At 39.8% G+C, this 15,809-nt stretch overlaps 2 protein-coding genes across 3 annotated transcripts in view; one reads left to right on the plus strand and one right to left on the minus strand.

Moving 5' to 3' along the window:
- Positions 1-427: 427 nt before the first annotated feature.
- On the minus strand, positions 428-11,081 carry GIN1 (gypsy retrotransposon integrase 1). Of its 2 annotated transcripts, none has more exons than XM_066569742.1 (9): positions 10,611-10,713; positions 8,903-8,947; positions 7,392-7,537; positions 6,293-6,486; positions 4,904-5,209; positions 4,016-4,204; positions 3,753-3,920; positions 3,022-3,310; positions 428-1,252 (listed from the first exon to the last, which is right to left on the minus strand). In XM_066569742.1, the coding sequence occupies exons 3-9, from the start codon at positions 7,528-7,530 to the stop codon at positions 954-956; spliced, it is 1,584 nt and encodes a 527-aa protein (XP_066425839.1). In that variant the 5' UTR covers positions 7,531-7,537; positions 8,903-8,947; positions 10,611-10,713; the 3' UTR covers positions 428-953. The 2 variants fall into 2 exon arrangements, with proteins under 2 accessions (XP_066425839.1, XP_066425841.1); XM_066569744.1 differs by lacking the exon at positions 10,611-10,713 and adding an exon at positions 10,981-11,081 and having other exon boundaries at positions 1,114-1,252; positions 3,044-3,310.
- Positions 11,082-11,150: 69 nt separating this feature from the next.
- Positions 11,151-15,809, plus strand: part of PPIP5K2 (diphosphoinositol pentakisphosphate kinase 2) — a 47,519-nt gene continuing 42,860 nt past the window's right edge. The window contains exon 1 of the mRNA XM_066569745.1: positions 11,151-11,169. The gene's annotated coding sequence lies outside the window, so the exon portion shown is untranslated. The remainder of the gene's footprint in view (positions 11,170-15,809) is intronic.

Consider the following 15,809-nt stretch of genomic DNA (forward strand, 5'->3'; position numbering starts at 1 on the left):
ACCAAAACAAAACAAACAACACCCCCCCCAAAAAAAAACAACAAAACCAAAACAACACCAAAAATTGACTTCCACTCATCAGTTTTCCATGTGAAAAAATTGCTGAGCTGCTGACTTTGAGAAACAGTCATCTTAGCAGGAAGTCCAGACCAGCAACAACTTACTCAAGGAAATCAGAGAATAAGTTAATACCACTGCTTCATGTTTCATAGCCCACTATCCATGGAAAATCTCCCAACATGCACAGGATCAGTGAAGATGTAACTGTAATGGAGAAACCAAATGTTTGTGGAAACACCATATATTAATATTAAATGCTCTTAAGGGTTTTTCACATGCCTGAAATATTAAAACTGCCTACACTAGTAGACTTTTGATGAGGAGGGAACAGCTGAAGCCCTCATTGTTTCATGCATAGAACACTACATGTATTTGATTTTGGCAGTTTTATTGTTTTGGGAGATCTTAAATGGATTAGATTAGAAATTAAAAGTTGTACAAGTCAGATGCTGCAGCTTCTCAAAATGAATAGAAAACTGTGATATAACAGGAAAAGGAAGACACGAGCTTCTCTGTAGTGGAGGAAAAATTTACACCAACTTGCTTAGGTTTTAATTCATCTCACAGTGGACATTAGGAATAAGTCATCCAAGGATTAAATGGAAAAGGTCGTTACAGTGAAATGATGCATTGTGTCCTGAGAGGATAACAGTAAGGCATGGCCACATTGCCGTTCTACCAACAAAATCTGGAATTGAAATGCATGATCAGAATATGTGCTTTTACTAGTGCTTTTTCTTAACACCCAGACAAATTAGATACCTAAAGCACTCTGAGATTCATAAAGGAGTAAAGTGGACTGGGCTAAGGAGGTTGGAGCTATTAATTTTTTTTTTCAGTTTGCCACAGTAGTTCCAAACTGCTCGGCAATGAAATGTGATAGAAGACTATGCTTAAGTATCCTCTGTCTTTGTCTGAAGTGTCCAACAAGGTGATGGCCATTGCTCTGGCTTTGTAATGTTTGCTTCAATGCAATGATCTTCTCTCAGCTCAGACTCAAGTTTACCATCTGCTGATTCTTGGTCTTTGCAGGCTGCAGGTGGAATCTGTACAGCAGACACGATATCTCTTTTGAAGGCATTTATTTCTTTTTCAGCAAAAGAGTCTGCTTGGCTTGAATTATTAGATCTTTCAGATAAGCCAATATAGTCATGGTCAAAAACTACTGCACCTTGTAGAATGTAATGGTTGCCTGTAAAAGGAAAGTAGCCATTAGTTCAGATCTCTGAAGCCATACCTGAAGTGTTAGTGAGGTGCTAACTTACTTTTCAAAACAATTTCCAAAAGAGGACAAGAATGTTTGAGTGACAGTAAACTGATTATGTGAATTTCCGAATTTCACTGAGGATCAAATGTTTGGCATCTCGTTACATCCACAATATGATCCACATTTAGAGCTTTTCTTAGCTAAGTCAATGATTAGCTTGATGTCTATCTTAGTCACCTACTGAACTAATGCTTTAATACAACTACTAACTTGAATAAATGGACATGTAGATTCTTTCATTTTGTGCATGCACATGGATAAATGTGGTTTCTTCATGCTCTCACTGGAAAATCTTAGTTCAACACACAACAGGCTTCCTTAAACCATAAAAAGTTTAAAAAGTAAATAAAGTAGGTAAGTAAAAAAAAAAAAATGAAGCAAAAAACCCTAAAATCTATCCCATCCAAGAACAATACAGTCACTTACTGAAAAAAGGAATTCTACGTTTACACACTGCTTCTGCAGTACTCAGCAGTAAACGTATTAGGCTCTAATACTACAAAGACCACTACTTTCAGCTTTTCATACAGTGACACAATTTACCAGTTATTGTAATAGCTGTTCATTATCTATGATTGATATGCATGTGACTTCCTCCTCATGCATCAGCAATTTAATGAGGAACCAGAAGGCACAGAGTGATCATTCAAAAAAAGTAGAGGCCTCGTGACATGAGATGAAATCTGTATCTTAGTTACTAAATCTATAACTCATGACTGACAAAAATATTTCAGCTTGTTACATGAAATTCCAGAATTAGTTTCAGCATTGCGAATCTCTCAGCTTTAAGAGGTGATGGAAGAAATTACCATCTCAATGTAGTTTATCTATTTATTAGAACCAAAGTTTGACCACATATGCCAATAGTGTGGGAATTATTTTGCTCTTCAAGAACTCTGAAGTACAAAGCAGCTTGTTCTGTGACAGAAGTATGTGAAAGACTTCTGTATACCAAGTATTTAATTTTTTTGAAAATGGCTCTGGTGACTCAAAGACAGCATGAGCAGAAAAGAAACAGCTGCCACTGTTTGATTTGCAAAGCAGCACGCTGAAAATTTAAGACCAAGAGCAGAAGTTGATTATCCAAACCTTTGGAAATTTCTAGCCATCCTACCACAGAGCATGACAATTCTATTTACCCTTGTAAGAGAAATGCTGACTTCTTTAATAGGACAATTTAAAATAAACTATTCCAAAATCAGTTCCCTGATGTAGTCTTTCTATTTTAAGGCTTTAGAAGACACTCCAATGTTGTAAAAAAAAAAAAATGTTTCCATTGCATAAGCAAAATTAATGTGACTCCTGCCTACACCAAAATAGAGTAAGAAAATGCTCCTTGAAAACAGGTCAGCCTGCCTATACGTCTAGCATATTCTTATACTTTTGTCAGCCAGCACAAATAGATCCAAGCCAATAAGTAGAAGCAACTTTAATAGAGGCTATTTTTAATAAGACTTTGAACATTATTCATGAGCTCTGTTCCATGCTCTGCGTAGTTTGACATCACACACACTCACCAGCTTACTTAGCTATTACACAACTGTGTCTGCAAATATAACTCTCACTGGTTACTGAATGATACTTTTTCATTCTAATAACCTAACACCACAAGAGAGCAGTTAAAAAACACAAAACAAAAAACTCAACCCTTTTTACATATATAAAAATACAAACTTAAAATTTATTATATACACCTTTTTCACTGGACCCTCTTACATATGGCTTGAGGTGAGACATCTTGATGGGTCTTTTCAGCCTGGATCCTGTAGAATCTCTTAATATTGCACAGCCATTTTCTGTGATGTAATCTATGATACAAGGACCAATCCATTCTGACTGGAAACGACCATCTTTCCACCAGTTTTTTCTTTGCCTGAGGACTTCATGACCAACTTTAAGTTGAAGAGTATTTAATTGTTTTGACTTCCTTTTGACTGTGATTTTGGTTCTGATTTTTTGTTCATCTGGAGTTTTTTTATCTGCCTACAGAAAGATAAATGTGAGTTACTTTTTTTTTCCAAAAGTAATCATGCAATTTTGTAGCATTGGTTAACAGCACTTAAGCATGACATTGAGTGGTTTTAGATGTGTGTAGTTTGTAATTATGTGGGACTGACAAGTGATGAAGAAATTGATTTTATCTTCAAAAATCACTACTCCATAGGCAACAGTTTTCTACTTCTCTATTCCACCCTCCAAGTCAGACATAGTAAACTTCTGACAACAGGTCTCTTTTAAGGTTACTCCCTCCAAATACATACGTGTTACACTGAAATTAAGGGATCACAGGGAAAGGAAAACAAACTAAAAACCACCACTCAACCCCTCACATTATTTTAAAAGGTTAGTTATACTTTATACCTCAGAACTTTTCATCTTTATCTTCAATTTTCTTACTAGTAAAATTCAAATATATAACATTTACCTGGCAACCTGAGGTTTTGTCTTCTTCCAGTGCTTGACTGAATTTTTTAGCTGCTTCAAATATTTTGGCAAAACTACTGTATTCTCCTTCCACACACATATTCATGGGCTCAACAACATGTGGATTGCGGTTGAACATTTGGAAATATGGAGTGTTTTGATCTGGCTCCTATTTGTATGGGAACCAAAAGCAAGGAAATTTAGCATACAGCTTTGCCGACATTTTGGAGGACTTCAGTCAAAAGAAGAAGAATCTTCACATACCAAATTTGTCAAATTGAAAGCATAGGCTATAGCAGATAAATGTTCATCCCAATCATTTGGATGGTCTATGCAATACTTGTTAAGGAAAGTTTTGATTGTCTTGGAAATTTTTTCATTTACATCATGTGTCTGAGGATAAGACAATACAATTTGCTTCATTCCAAACAGTGCAAACAGTTCTTCATTTATCTTCAAAATAAGAAGAACACAATTAGTGAACATTTCTCCTGTTTTGTATCCCATTTCAAGTAAAAAAACCCCTCAGATTTCCACCTCTTTGGTTGATATGATGGTGACGGGGAAAAGTCTTGCATACATATTGGCACAGAACACACCAGGACTGTGAATGAGAGCTAAAGCATTAAGTAGGGCTTAGGAGCCAGTGATTGATGGTTCCTAACTACATTTTTGCCACTTAACTTGAACTGTCATTACCTCCATGTCACAATCTGATGACTTCATCTCTTAGAGGAAGAAAGTGTGGTAAATCCTTCATAATCACTATAAGCCAACTTCAAAAATACCCTTAGCTATTGCTATCCTGGGCAAAATGGATGAAAGACATACATCAGAATACAGTGTACAAATTTATGCCAATTCAAGTAAGTGACAAAACCTGCACTATGACTGCCAGGAGATAATTTTACTGTGGTCTTTTTACAAAGAATAAAGTCCTAGGAAACATTGCATAGCATTACAATTGCAAATAATTGGTTTGACATTTTTTATATTGTGCAGACATCTTTACTTTTCCAATTAAAGAAAAAAATACTAAAGTCTTTCTGAGAAAAATTCTAAAATTCAAATCTAATATAAGGGAAAATGTATTTTTCTTGAGGGGAAAAATTAACAACAAAAAATGGATTAACTAGCTATGTAAATAATTACCTGATAAACAAGCTCCTTCCCCTGATCAATAGGCATCTTTTGAGGTGGCCCATATAAGAAAAACACATTTATGATTGCCTTAGCAATTTCAGCTGCCGAAGTGTCATGCAGTGGTAAGATAACAGTCCATCTTGTAAACAAATCTGTCATAATTGTGATGTATTTGTTACTTCTGTTGGTAACACTGAAAGGTCCCATTAGTTCTATAGTGACTGCTGTCCATGGGTCCTCTGCTTTGATAGGGTGTATTTTGGGTACTCTGGTGGCTATGTTCTTTGCCACCTGGCAATGCTGGCAAGCATGCACCTAGAGAAGACATCAGGGAAGGTATTATCAATGAAAAGTGATGTTGAGGTGATGACAACCATCAGAATCATAGATCTCCACTATATCTCTGTAAATCAGGTCAGAGTAGGCAATGCAAAACAAATTTATCACTTTTCTTACAATTTCTTACCCTTAGATTTTTCAGAAACAGCAAAAAACCAAAACAAAACGTCCAGGAAAGGGACATGTAAAAGAACTCATAGCTGAATTATCTCCATTCTGAAAGCACTGTGCTCTTTCAAGTCCACACTACAAATTTTAAAATCCATTACTATCTGTAAAATAGTAAAGGAAGTAGGAAGTAACTGGGAGTGAAAGGGAAGTCCCAATCACTCCCCTTTTGGCTCATCTATGTATGCTGTGACTGAAAAACACTGGAAGTATACATTATCTCCCATACACAACAACTTAATCTATGGGATAGAGAAGCCTTGTCCAATCTAAATTGAAAGGACAGACTCATTTTCATGTCATGTAACAGTTACACATGAACTCAAAGTATTCACATGTTACAGCAAGCCGATAGCAACAGTAATTTGGCCTTAAACTATTTACATAGTTTCCTGAACAGTCAAATTGTGCTAGGGGTTCTTGCGCCTGTATCTTTGGGTGGAGGAGAAGAAACTTTCCCAAGCTTTGACACATTTAACTATTTCCTGAACACAACTTATTGTAAAGCAGAGACACCATTTTCACATTCTTATCTGCTAGTAGCTACCCTGGTCACACATCCTTGTGATGGCCCATTGCATCCTAACAAAAATACATGAGAGTCCTTGCACAAGAAATCTCTCTCAGGGACTGGATGTGCCCTGCCTGCCAAAAGAGATTATGGCTCCCCACCACACCATAGTAGTGCACAAGCCATTAGTAAAAGAATAAAAAGTAGTAAAAGAGCAAAAAGAAACACCATGCATTGCCAAGATGACCAGCTGCAGTGTGATTGCAAGCTTACATTTCCTTCTTGTGAAACAGGCTGGGCACTTGCTGTACCAAAGTTCATAGGATTACCAAACATTTGTAACAGACTACTGAAAGTATCCTGTAGCTATGAAGCCATACCCACTGCTTGACATCATTTGTTACAGAGGTCCAGTAGTAATTAGACTCCACTAAAGTCAGTGTTCTTGATATACCATGATGAGTGCCAGCAGCATTTTTGTGGCATTTCTCAAGGACTTTTTTCTTCTCTTCATCTGAAACAATTACCAGGCGCATTTGTTTTCTGTCTTTTCCAACATAGAACAACTTGTTTTCTGAAAGAAGTACCAGCAAATTATAAGCAAGTGCTTTGTCTTCTGTTTGGTTTACTAAACTACTGAATATGACTCAGAATAGCATTTATTACAATAAGTTCACTTTTGTAAACATAGCTTTTTGTTTATAAACATTTCAATTATGTCCTCCAAACACCCATTAGTTCAGCCATGTTTATTATCTGGACACAAGGAGTTACAAGTGCAAGTCAGAATGCAAACAGCATTCCCACACGAAATCTGACTGAAACACAAACTAACACTGGGGCTGGAAAGGGGAGGTAGGAGTGTTGAAACTGTTGTTTGTGAAGCTGTTGAGTGCCTGCCAGCAACCTGACATTGATAGTCAAAGATTTAAGTCCTCCCTGCCTTCTCTCTACACAACACTAGCAGTTTTGATGGGATTGAGACAGTACAGCAGACTACAATGGCTCATAGAGGCTCATATATCTCCCAGGGCTGAAATAAAGTCGGGAAGGGCCTGCAGGCTCTCAGGTGACTGATGGCAAAATTGCCCTTGTACTTCTGCCAGTCATCCCCCACACTGGATGGAGCATTCCTTGTCTCTAGCTGCAGATCTATTTCCTCTTCTGTAATCCTTTCCATTATGGATTGCAGTGACTACATATTTCTACAGTATAAAAAAGATAAAACATGAGGTTTGGCTTTTATAAAGATAAATAAACCTGTCCTGGAATGGACTAAAGCAGATTGAGCTTCCATTTCTACAAACATCCTGTTATATATTAACCAGGGATTTGCAGAGCATTTGTCTCATGCAGAATGCTTATTAAAATCACAGAATCATACAAAAATCACACAAAGCAAGATCTCACTTTTTTTTAATATTAGCAAATCTTCACCTTAATGTCTATTTTTAGCATAATTTGAGAGAAAAGTTTTACCATTGAAAACAAATTTTTTGGCAGCTCTCCTGATTCCACTTCTTTCACTTGATAATGTTGTGGGATGATATTCCCCTGTTCGCTTGTAGTATGCAATCTGCTTCAAGTGAAGCCCACCACTTTTTCCACTACGAACCATTGCCAATCTGAACAAAATGGACAGAATTTATTAGATAAATTGTCAGAGAAGGACATTGTCAAGCTTTTACTTACTTCTTTGTAGCTCAGAGCTACATATCCTGGTTATGTAGCCTCTAAGAAGAGATTACACCATCCACTATACACATCCACTGTTAACTTTAGCAACAAGGAGCACTGCTTGAAACACTAATTTTGTTCTAAGCAGAGCTGATTTTGTCATACTATATTTTAAAATTTCCACACAATGGAGGCTTCTACTACATTCATTGGACAGGCAAAGGAAATGGCATCAGAGAGAAAGAAACTGTTCTTCTCATTCTTGGATACGTCTCAAATTTGGTTGTGCTTGAGATAGTCCAAAGATTCATCTTAGCTGAGAAAAAGGTACATAGTCAAATAGGAAAAAAAACCAACTTCCCAGAGAAAAATGAATGGAAATTTATTTTTTTACTAATTAATCAGACAATTAGATTTTGAAATTCCAAACCAGACTCTGCATGTGAGGTAACAATTTGTGCCTTGACACAAGCTGACTTCCCTGATAACATTAATAAGCAATAATGTCATTAGCAAGATGGGCCACTGATACAGAACCTGTTTGGGTTTAGCAAGAATAACATCAAAATAAGTATGTAATGATGAAAATTGAAATATTCACAGATAGGATAATCGATGCAGCCTCTACATCATTTGTGGTTTGCTTTTTTCCCCAAATCTTTTCCAGCAGCATAGACAAGGCAGCAGTTTAATCTGTCTTTCATCAATGTCTGCAGGAGCAGGACCAAGCTTGGGGTCAGCCATGTCATAATTTCACAGTGAATACTGGTTATCCACAGCATTAAGTAAATTCATTTCTTATACTGCCACTGTTCCAATGCCAGACTGTGACATTATGTAGCCTGCTAAAAAGAGTAATTAGTTTGTCTGCCATATGTGATAAGTGGCTTATAATTATGGGGAAGTGACAGTATCCCATCACTCTGGAATGAACACCATCTCATTATGTGGTGATGCTATTTGAAAACAAAACGTGCAGGACAAGATGTCTATTTTTCAATTTATAGATTCTGACCTACCTTTACTAGGCTGGTGGTGGAAAGGAGGTAAAGACCTCTTAGGAGTGATTATGCCTTTCATTTCATCCTTTCCTCCCAGAAAAGAAAATGCTATATGTCATTTTTGGAACCTGCACCCTGAGCTAAGCACTGCTGTTAGCAATGGCAAACGCATGACAGGAACTTCCCATTCAAAATGTGACAAGGCTTTTGCCTCACTGAACACTTCATTTTATACAAGCAAGAGCTGGTTTATCAAAACAAGCCAAGTCTCTTGTCATACAGCATTAGTGCTTTCAAGTAAAGTTTTCATACCTGACAGAACGAACACAGATGTACTTCCCAACACCACGATCTCACCTGTGAAAAAAAGACGGTGTTTCAGAACAGGGAAGGAGAGGAGCCAGAACACAGGACTGTTCCAACACTGCAGTTTCCTGTAAATTTGTATCTGACAACACATGCTAAACCAACCCACCAAACCGGTAAATTGGATAACTAACAGCAGCAAAGGAGGTGAGGTTGCTATGAAGTAAATTCATGTTTCTGTTGTTTAAAAGAAGTCAATTAACTAGTATTTCTGACAGTAAAAGAAAAATTGGTGAAGGGCAATTAAAATATCCTACCTGCCAGGGGCACACATTCAAGTTTTACTCAGGGGCTTCCTCAAGGCCAGTCCTGCACTTAAGTTTCCTGAAGTCAAAACTAGCCCGGTATGACCTTTTACTCAACCACAGGGAAGATGGATTCTTTTGGCTTGACACAGACTTTCACACATGGGAAGAAAAGATCTTACAGCACAATCTTTATTTTTCAAATACTTTTGAAACTTGCCTGAAGTAGCAAATATTCTCCATGGATCCCAAAATTGCCCATTTTAATAAAATGAAGTTGCACAGGAACAACATACTTCTAACCAGGACCACAGCATACACTTCTGCTAAGCAGACATGCTATCCACATTTCTGCAATGGCAGTTTTTCTTATAAGCATTTTGAAGAGCTTAGGTAAGCCAATGACAGAATAATATGCTATGTAGCACTCACATACATTAATTTATTAGGATCCTGATCCAGCAAACTGTTAAGCACTTAAGTCTGCTGGACTGCTGCCTAATATGAGCTTCCTTCCTGAATATTTAATTTCTTGTGCCCCTACTAAACTTTTCCCCCACTACTTAATTTACTTTGTTTGGCTACTCCTAAAAAATGCCAAATAAAACAGCCCTGAAAAGAACAATTTATAAAATCTTCTGTTTTTCTTGTTTATTCATATAATTAATATGCTAAATCTCAATACTCATAATGCATCTGGTAGTCTAAAAATCAAAGACATAAAATCAGCTATCCATTTTTAGTACCTTAGAAGTTCAAAAAGTATACACTAGAAAGTATTTTAGCAAAGAGAATGAAACTTCCATATAACCAGTGGTCTTTTAGCTTTAGTGGCTTAGCCAAAATAGTCACACCTGCTAAAACTAAGCTATTTCATCCTTTAATGCCCATTTTCTCCTACAGACAAACACAATCCTAACTGCAAAACTACTCTTGCAGTCCAGATGTTGACCAATTCCCCTACTTCTGAGTGCTGTTCTTATAAGAAACGGGAATTGCCTGTGGAGCACTGAATCACAGTCACAGAATGATTTGGGTTGAGATGGACTTTAAAGATCAACTTCCAAACTGCTGCCAGGTTCAGGGACACCTTACACTAGATGAGATCCCTCAGAGCCCCGAACCCACTTGGGTTTGAACACTTCCAGGAATGGGACAGGCATAGCTTTTCTGGGCAACCAGTTCTAGTGCCTCACCATTCTCTCAGTAAAGATTTTTTTCCTAATATCTGCTCTAAACTTGTTCTCTTTCTTTAAATGCATCCCCGCTTGTTGTATCAGTATATGTTCATGTAAGAAGTCCCCCTCCTGTTCCCTTAAAGTCTGTCACCAGTACACAGCTTCAAAACACCGCTTTTCTAACCCAGGTGCTTCAAAAAATGTGTAAACCAGACTGACAGACTCGCTTACATTCCTCCCTGGTTTTGCAAGGTGCGACAGAGGGCTGGGAAGGGCGCCTATGAGGCTGAGTGGGTAGGCACGCGAAGTCGTGTCTTGCCGCCCGCGGTAGCGTCAGCCGCCATCCAGAATTCCACAGATTCCTCTCGGGGAGGCGCCTCTGCATCCCTCCTGCCCATAGCACTACACATCCTAGCGTGCATCGCGCCCGCGCAGGGCATGCCGGGAGCGGCGGTAGCGAGTGATCATCCCCTGGGCCTCGCACCCCGCGCATGCACGGAGCGACGCCAACGCGAACTCTTTGCTTCCCGCCACCGCCCCCCGTCGCCCTCTCCGCCCGGCGGGCACACCCGTGAACATCCGCCTTGCCGCGGGCACGCACCTGCTCCGGCAGAGGTACCGGCAAGACCCGTTGCGGGGGCCACAGTTTCCTGGTCAGACCAACCACAGCCACAGCCCCAGCGGCGCCCCGAGACTTTTGTGGCGCCCCCGGAAGTGGCGGGAGGGAGAGGAGGGGGCGGGGCAGCGGCGGTGCCGCCTCCTGGGGGAACTGCGGGGCCGCCGCGGACAGGTGAGGCGGCTGTTCCCTTCGTTTCCTGCCTTTCCCGCCTTTCCTTTCTTCCCATTCCTGGCCCGACCGGGACGCAGTTAGGCAGCGCAGTGGCTGAGGCGAGCGGGAGTTCCCCTGAGAAGCGGTGTCGCAGTGGGCGGGCAGCGCAGGCGGTGCGCGGGCGGCGGCCCCGCACCGGAGCGTGCGGTGGGCAGAGCCCCGCGGGCTCCCCGGCCTGTTCCTCGGGCACGCCTAAGGCTGCTGCGGCGGGCACGGCCCATGTGTGCGCTCAGCGCTTTGTCTCTGGGTCGTTCTGCTCTCGGACGGGGTTTCATCAGCGAGGTAGTGCCGCGCGCCGGGTCTGTGGGGTTGCAGTGTGCGGTGCTGTCATTGTCAGGTGAAGCCTTTTGGTACAGATGACAACGGCGTGAAAGGTGGTGTGTGCCTAAACGGGGATGGGGAGGGAAGTGAGAGACCACCTCTTGGAGCTCTGCGTTTGGAGCACTCTGTTAACATCCAAAAACTGGTGATAAATTCAGTATAAAATAAGTTGTAGCAAGGGAGATGGCTATCTGTAATCAAAATGGGGGGGGGGGGGGGGGGGAAGGACCAGCAGGAGCACCGAAGGTGAGAATAGATTACATATCAAGAGAAGAGATGAGAGAGATGTAAAGACTGTATGTCCTGTGTTACATTTATCTTTGTTTTCGTGGTGTTTTCCAGATCGTGGGAACTTTATAGAGTATTGGTAAGCTTTGAAAATGCTGGGGGTTTGGCACTGCGATTGTTTCCCCGTAGTCAGTCACGAATGGGAAGATTGGGGGATATCTGTATCATAACCACAAGGAAATGAGTAGTTTTCTTTCTCACACAAACTTCTTCTGCTACTGGTGTACCTTTACAGCTGTTTGTTACAGTGTTTTTGGATTGTTGTATTGGTCTTTTTAAGTGGTGTTTCCGTCTGATCTGTTTAGTCTGTATCTTTCCAACTTTTCTGCATCCCTTCTGAATCTTCTTTGTACTCCAAGTAGCAAGCCTAGGCTGGTTTTTTCCTTGGAGTATCAAAATTCTTGTGGAATCCATCTTTGTCTTGGTGAACAAGGTTTGATTAAATCAGTAACAAAACTATTCTTGATATGAAACACTTTTTTATGGTATATGGTGGCCTTTGTTACCTTTTTTAGCCTATTTCTTGTCTGTTGTGGTTCAATATGTGAGAAATTACAATTTTTATACTTACTGGCTTGATTGTCTTATTCTTTCTATGGAAAAAAGTTTCACCCTTCTGGCAGTTGCGATTAAAACAGATCAAGGCCTCCAAAGGCTGAGGCAAATGAACTTGGGTACAGATTTTACCTGTCCTCTCTACAAAGCTGAATTAAAGTTCTTTGTGAGAATCTGGAGAAGCTGTTTTGACGTCTGTGAGTAGGATTTTAAAAATTTTGGAAGCCACCCTTCCTGAAATATTCAAACTTGTCTCAAATATAAATGACTTTATGTGATATGTTTGACAGAGTATCATAGAAAGGATTTAGAAAGGAACTTGGAGTTTAATGAATGTGAAGATTATCTGTTCTGTGGCTATGCATGAGACACTTAAAACACATATACCAGATACCAGTTTGTGTTGTTTGCCAGTTTAAAATAACACTACCTTCCTGTGTGGAAGATAAGAGATATTTACTAGATGGGTTTTTCTAGACTTCTAAGGCTGTTTTAACACTTCTGTTAAGGGATAGTAATTGTTTATTTTGGAGTTTCAACCAGAGAGTTGAAATATGCCTGTGATACTGCAATATTTGAAGATAAAACTCAGTTTTACCTGTGCTGAAAAGTTGCTCTTCTACTAGTGAACTGCTAGGGAAAAATAAGTTCTGCAAGCAAAGAACTTGGTCAGGAAAAGACCCATTGAAAAGTTATTTCACTTTAGGTTTGGTAATTCAAAATTACTGAAAATACTTTGCCTAACTAACTATATAATTGCTGGAAGAAAAGGTAGACATGGGGAAATCAGCCAAGTAGTTTGGAAACTGGGATAGTTGTGCTTTAAGATTGGAAATCTTATCTTTGAACAACCTAGAAGGCATGTATTTCCTTGCTGGAAAGCTGGCCTCTTAACAGACTCCGGGCTTACATGGCTCTTCTCGGTTTTCTATTGCTAAGATACTGTAATACAGAGGATCAGACTGAATATTACTTTTGGTACAAATATTTTTTTGGTACAAATACTCTTGGAAAATAATAACGATCCCCAGAAAAAAGACTTAGCCAACTGAAGCTTATTAGCTAGCCTATCTATACAGAGTTTTGAGAAATGTTAGGTACTCCTGAGCAGAGTTCCAGTAGGAAATGTCAGTAAGGTGGGTATTTCTAGATTCCTGATGCTTGAGAGTGGGTGCTTGGAAGGGTCTCATTGGTAAGATTTGGCAGACTAAGGACCTGTCTTCTGCTTGGAATACTGAATCAGCAATACTGATTCCGTCTCCTGTAAAAAGCAATCCAGAGGCCACCTTAAAAAAAAGAATAAAGAAAAAAACCAAAACCAATGGCACAAAACACAAAATCCTACTTAGTGGTGAAGAGAGAAAGTGAAAGGATTATAATAGCCTAGTGGTTAGAACAGTTTAATGAAACAGGACAAATACTATCTCTGTTCTCTCCTGTATCAGAGGTTTCAGCTCCCTGTTTTCTGTTAATCAGAAGTGTGTCCTAACCACCAAGCTGAAAAGTGTGTGGGTAAAAACATCTGCATGTATACCTTACTGCTGAAGATGGAGTATGAGTAACAGTGCATAGTTTTTTTTCCCCAGAAGACACATTCATTGGCTACCAGGTGCTTACTAAGCAGAATCATGGAGCAGATCCTCTGGTGCACTTGGAAGATAAGAAGGTGATGGATGACAGCCAATGTGACTTCACTAAGGCAAATTTGACAAATTTAGTGGCCTTCTATGAGCACCTTCCAGTAAGTAAAAGGAGACTGACTACAAGAAAGCTGGAGAGGGACTATTTACAAAGGTCTATAGTGATAGGACCAGGGGAAATGACTTTCAGGATGAGGAATGAGAGATGTAGGTAAAATATTTAGAAATTCTTTGCTGAGGGAATGGTGAGGTACTGGCACAGGTTATCCAGAGAAGTGGATGCCCCATCCCTGGATATCTTCAAGGCCAGGTTGGATCAAGCTTGGAGCAATTTGGTCTAGTGGAATGTTCCCTGCCCATGGTAGGGGTTTGGAATCCTTTGAACCAAAACCATTCTCTGATTCTTTAATGTACAATGATGCATTTTTTACATATATTTTCTAATATATTAATTTATTCATCCATAAAGAACCACTTGAGCACTTAATATGATCTCCAAAGTAAAAGAGGGCTCCATCCTGGAATAGCATTCCTGTCCATGTGTCTGCTCCATGGTCTACAGCTCCTGCAAGGTGCACAGACTCTCTGTGGGCTACATCTTCTTTCAGGGTGTATCCACTACCTCCAGTGTGGGGTTCCCTATGGGCTGCAGGTGGATCTCTGCTTCACTGTGGACCTCTGTGAGCCTACAGGGGCACAGCCTGCTTTACAGTGGACTGTCGGGAAATCTCTAAGTGCCTGGAGTACTTCCTACATGTCCTTTCTGAATGACTTTGGGGTCTGCAGAGTTGTTTCTCTCAGTTATTGTCACCCCTCTCAGCTGTTGTGCAGTGTTTTCCTAAATACCTTGTAGCAGAGGCATCACCAGCATGGCCAAGGGGCTCAGCTTTGGGCAGCAGCAGGTCCATCTTGGAGCTGACTGGAACTGGCTCTGCCTGACATGGGGACAGCTTCTGGTGTCTTTCACCCCTGCAGCCCACTCACCACCAGAACCTTACCAGGAAATCCCAATGCAGGTACTTACCTGGCAAGGAAGACTCCTTTTATTCTTGAGAAGGTTTTTTCAGGTTTCAGTATAGTGAAACTGGAAGTTGGGTAGTCTCTTTTGGTATGGGAACTGCTGTAGTTTTTCTGGTGGAGTAATGCATAAACTGCTATATGGTAATAATGCTTCTGGAACATTGTAAAAAATATCTGCAGTGCTCCCACAGACAGAAAGAATTTAACATGTTTACAGTCATCATTTGCATAGATCTATCTTTTTATCTTGTCATTGCATAGATCTTTTCATGTGACAGTCTTTACTTGTTTGTAAATTCCACAATTTAAACTGTTTTGATATAATGGCATTTTAAAAAGTTGTCTTCCCAAGTGGTTGGTAATTTAAAGATATTTTGTAGCTATTGCATGATGTGTTGTCTTTTTTTCTTGAGATAACAGATAAGAAGCACTTTAACTATAGTACTGTTCAATTAGTGTGAAGTATAGAAAGTGTATGTTTGCTCTTCTGATGGCTGCAGAGACACAGAAGACAATCTGGTGAAATGCTTCTGTTTGTACAGGATTTTTATATGTTCTTATTAGTATTCAAAATGTGAGTGTTAAAACTTTGAGCCCCTTTTTCATGACTGCTTAGACCACTGCTGCTGCGTTGAGCTGATTTGTTGCTGTAAGTTATTGCAATAGTAATATTTATTATGGTCTAAGTAAATATGAGAAACATCAGGGCTGGATTCCTGAGCTCCTGAAACATGTGGAATGGGGTCAGGAAAATTGTGGATGTATCTTTTAACCCAG

The sequence above is a fragment of the Molothrus aeneus genome, chromosome Z (genome assembly GCF_037042795.1).
Source record: "Molothrus aeneus isolate 106 chromosome Z, BPBGC_Maene_1.0, whole genome shotgun sequence".
In the NCBI taxonomy this organism is placed as follows: Eukaryota; Metazoa; Chordata; class Aves; order Passeriformes; family Icteridae; genus Molothrus; species Molothrus aeneus.

Excerpts from the sequence above, each read along its gene's own strand:
- GIN1 (XM_066569742.1), bottom strand. The coding sequence starts at position 7,530 with ATGGTTCGTAGTGGAAAAAGTGGTGGGCTTCACTTGAAGCAGATTGCA. Across the intron at positions 5,210-6,292 it reads CAAATGATGTCAAGCAGTGG|GTGCATGCTTGCCAGCATTG; the intron begins GTATGGCTTCAT and ends TGTCTTCTCTAG. Across the intron at positions 3,921-4,015 it reads CTTTCAATTTGACAAATTTG|GAGCCAGATCAAAACACTCC; the intron begins GTATGTGAAGAT and ends CCATACAAATAG.